This window comes from Pterocles gutturalis, unplaced genomic scaffold, assembly GCF_000699245.1.
Source record: "Pterocles gutturalis isolate BGI_N339 unplaced genomic scaffold, ASM69924v1 scaffold26710, whole genome shotgun sequence".
Classification (NCBI taxonomy): domain Eukaryota; kingdom Metazoa; phylum Chordata; class Aves; order Pterocliformes; family Pteroclidae; genus Pterocles; species Pterocles gutturalis.
Window position 1 is genome coordinate 696 of NW_010144106.1, and position 298 is coordinate 993.

A 298-nucleotide genomic window follows, 5' to 3' on the forward strand; every position below is an offset into this window, starting at 1 on the left:
CAGGATGCACAGGAGTTCCTGCGGTTCCTCCTCGATGGGCTGCACAGCGAGGTGAACCGTGTGCTGGTGCGGCCGCGGGCCAGCACGGACACCCTGGACCACCTCCCGTAAGTGCTGGCTGGGGTGGAGGCAGTGGACAAGCCTCGGACGAGCTCGCTGCCTGCGAGCCCGGCCCAGGGACAGGGATCACGCAGGTCTCTCTGGGCTGTGTCATGGGGGCTGGCATCCCCCAGGTCACAGTCAGTACCGCTCTATCTCCCCATCTCTTGCAGTGATGATGAGAAGAGCCGCCAGATGT

At 64.8% G+C, this 298-nt stretch overlaps 1 protein-coding gene across 1 annotated transcript in view; it reads left to right on the plus strand.

The window, feature by feature from the left end:
* Positions 1–298, plus strand: part of USP2 (ubiquitin specific peptidase 2) — a gene marked incomplete at its 5' end in the record, with an annotated part of 2,323 nt that overhangs the window by 620 nt on the left and 1,405 nt on the right. Inside the window, 2 exon segments of the mRNA XM_010085009.1 lie at positions 4–107; positions 273–296. Of these exon segments, the coding sequence (XP_010083311.1) occupies positions 4–107; positions 273–296 (128 nt within the window).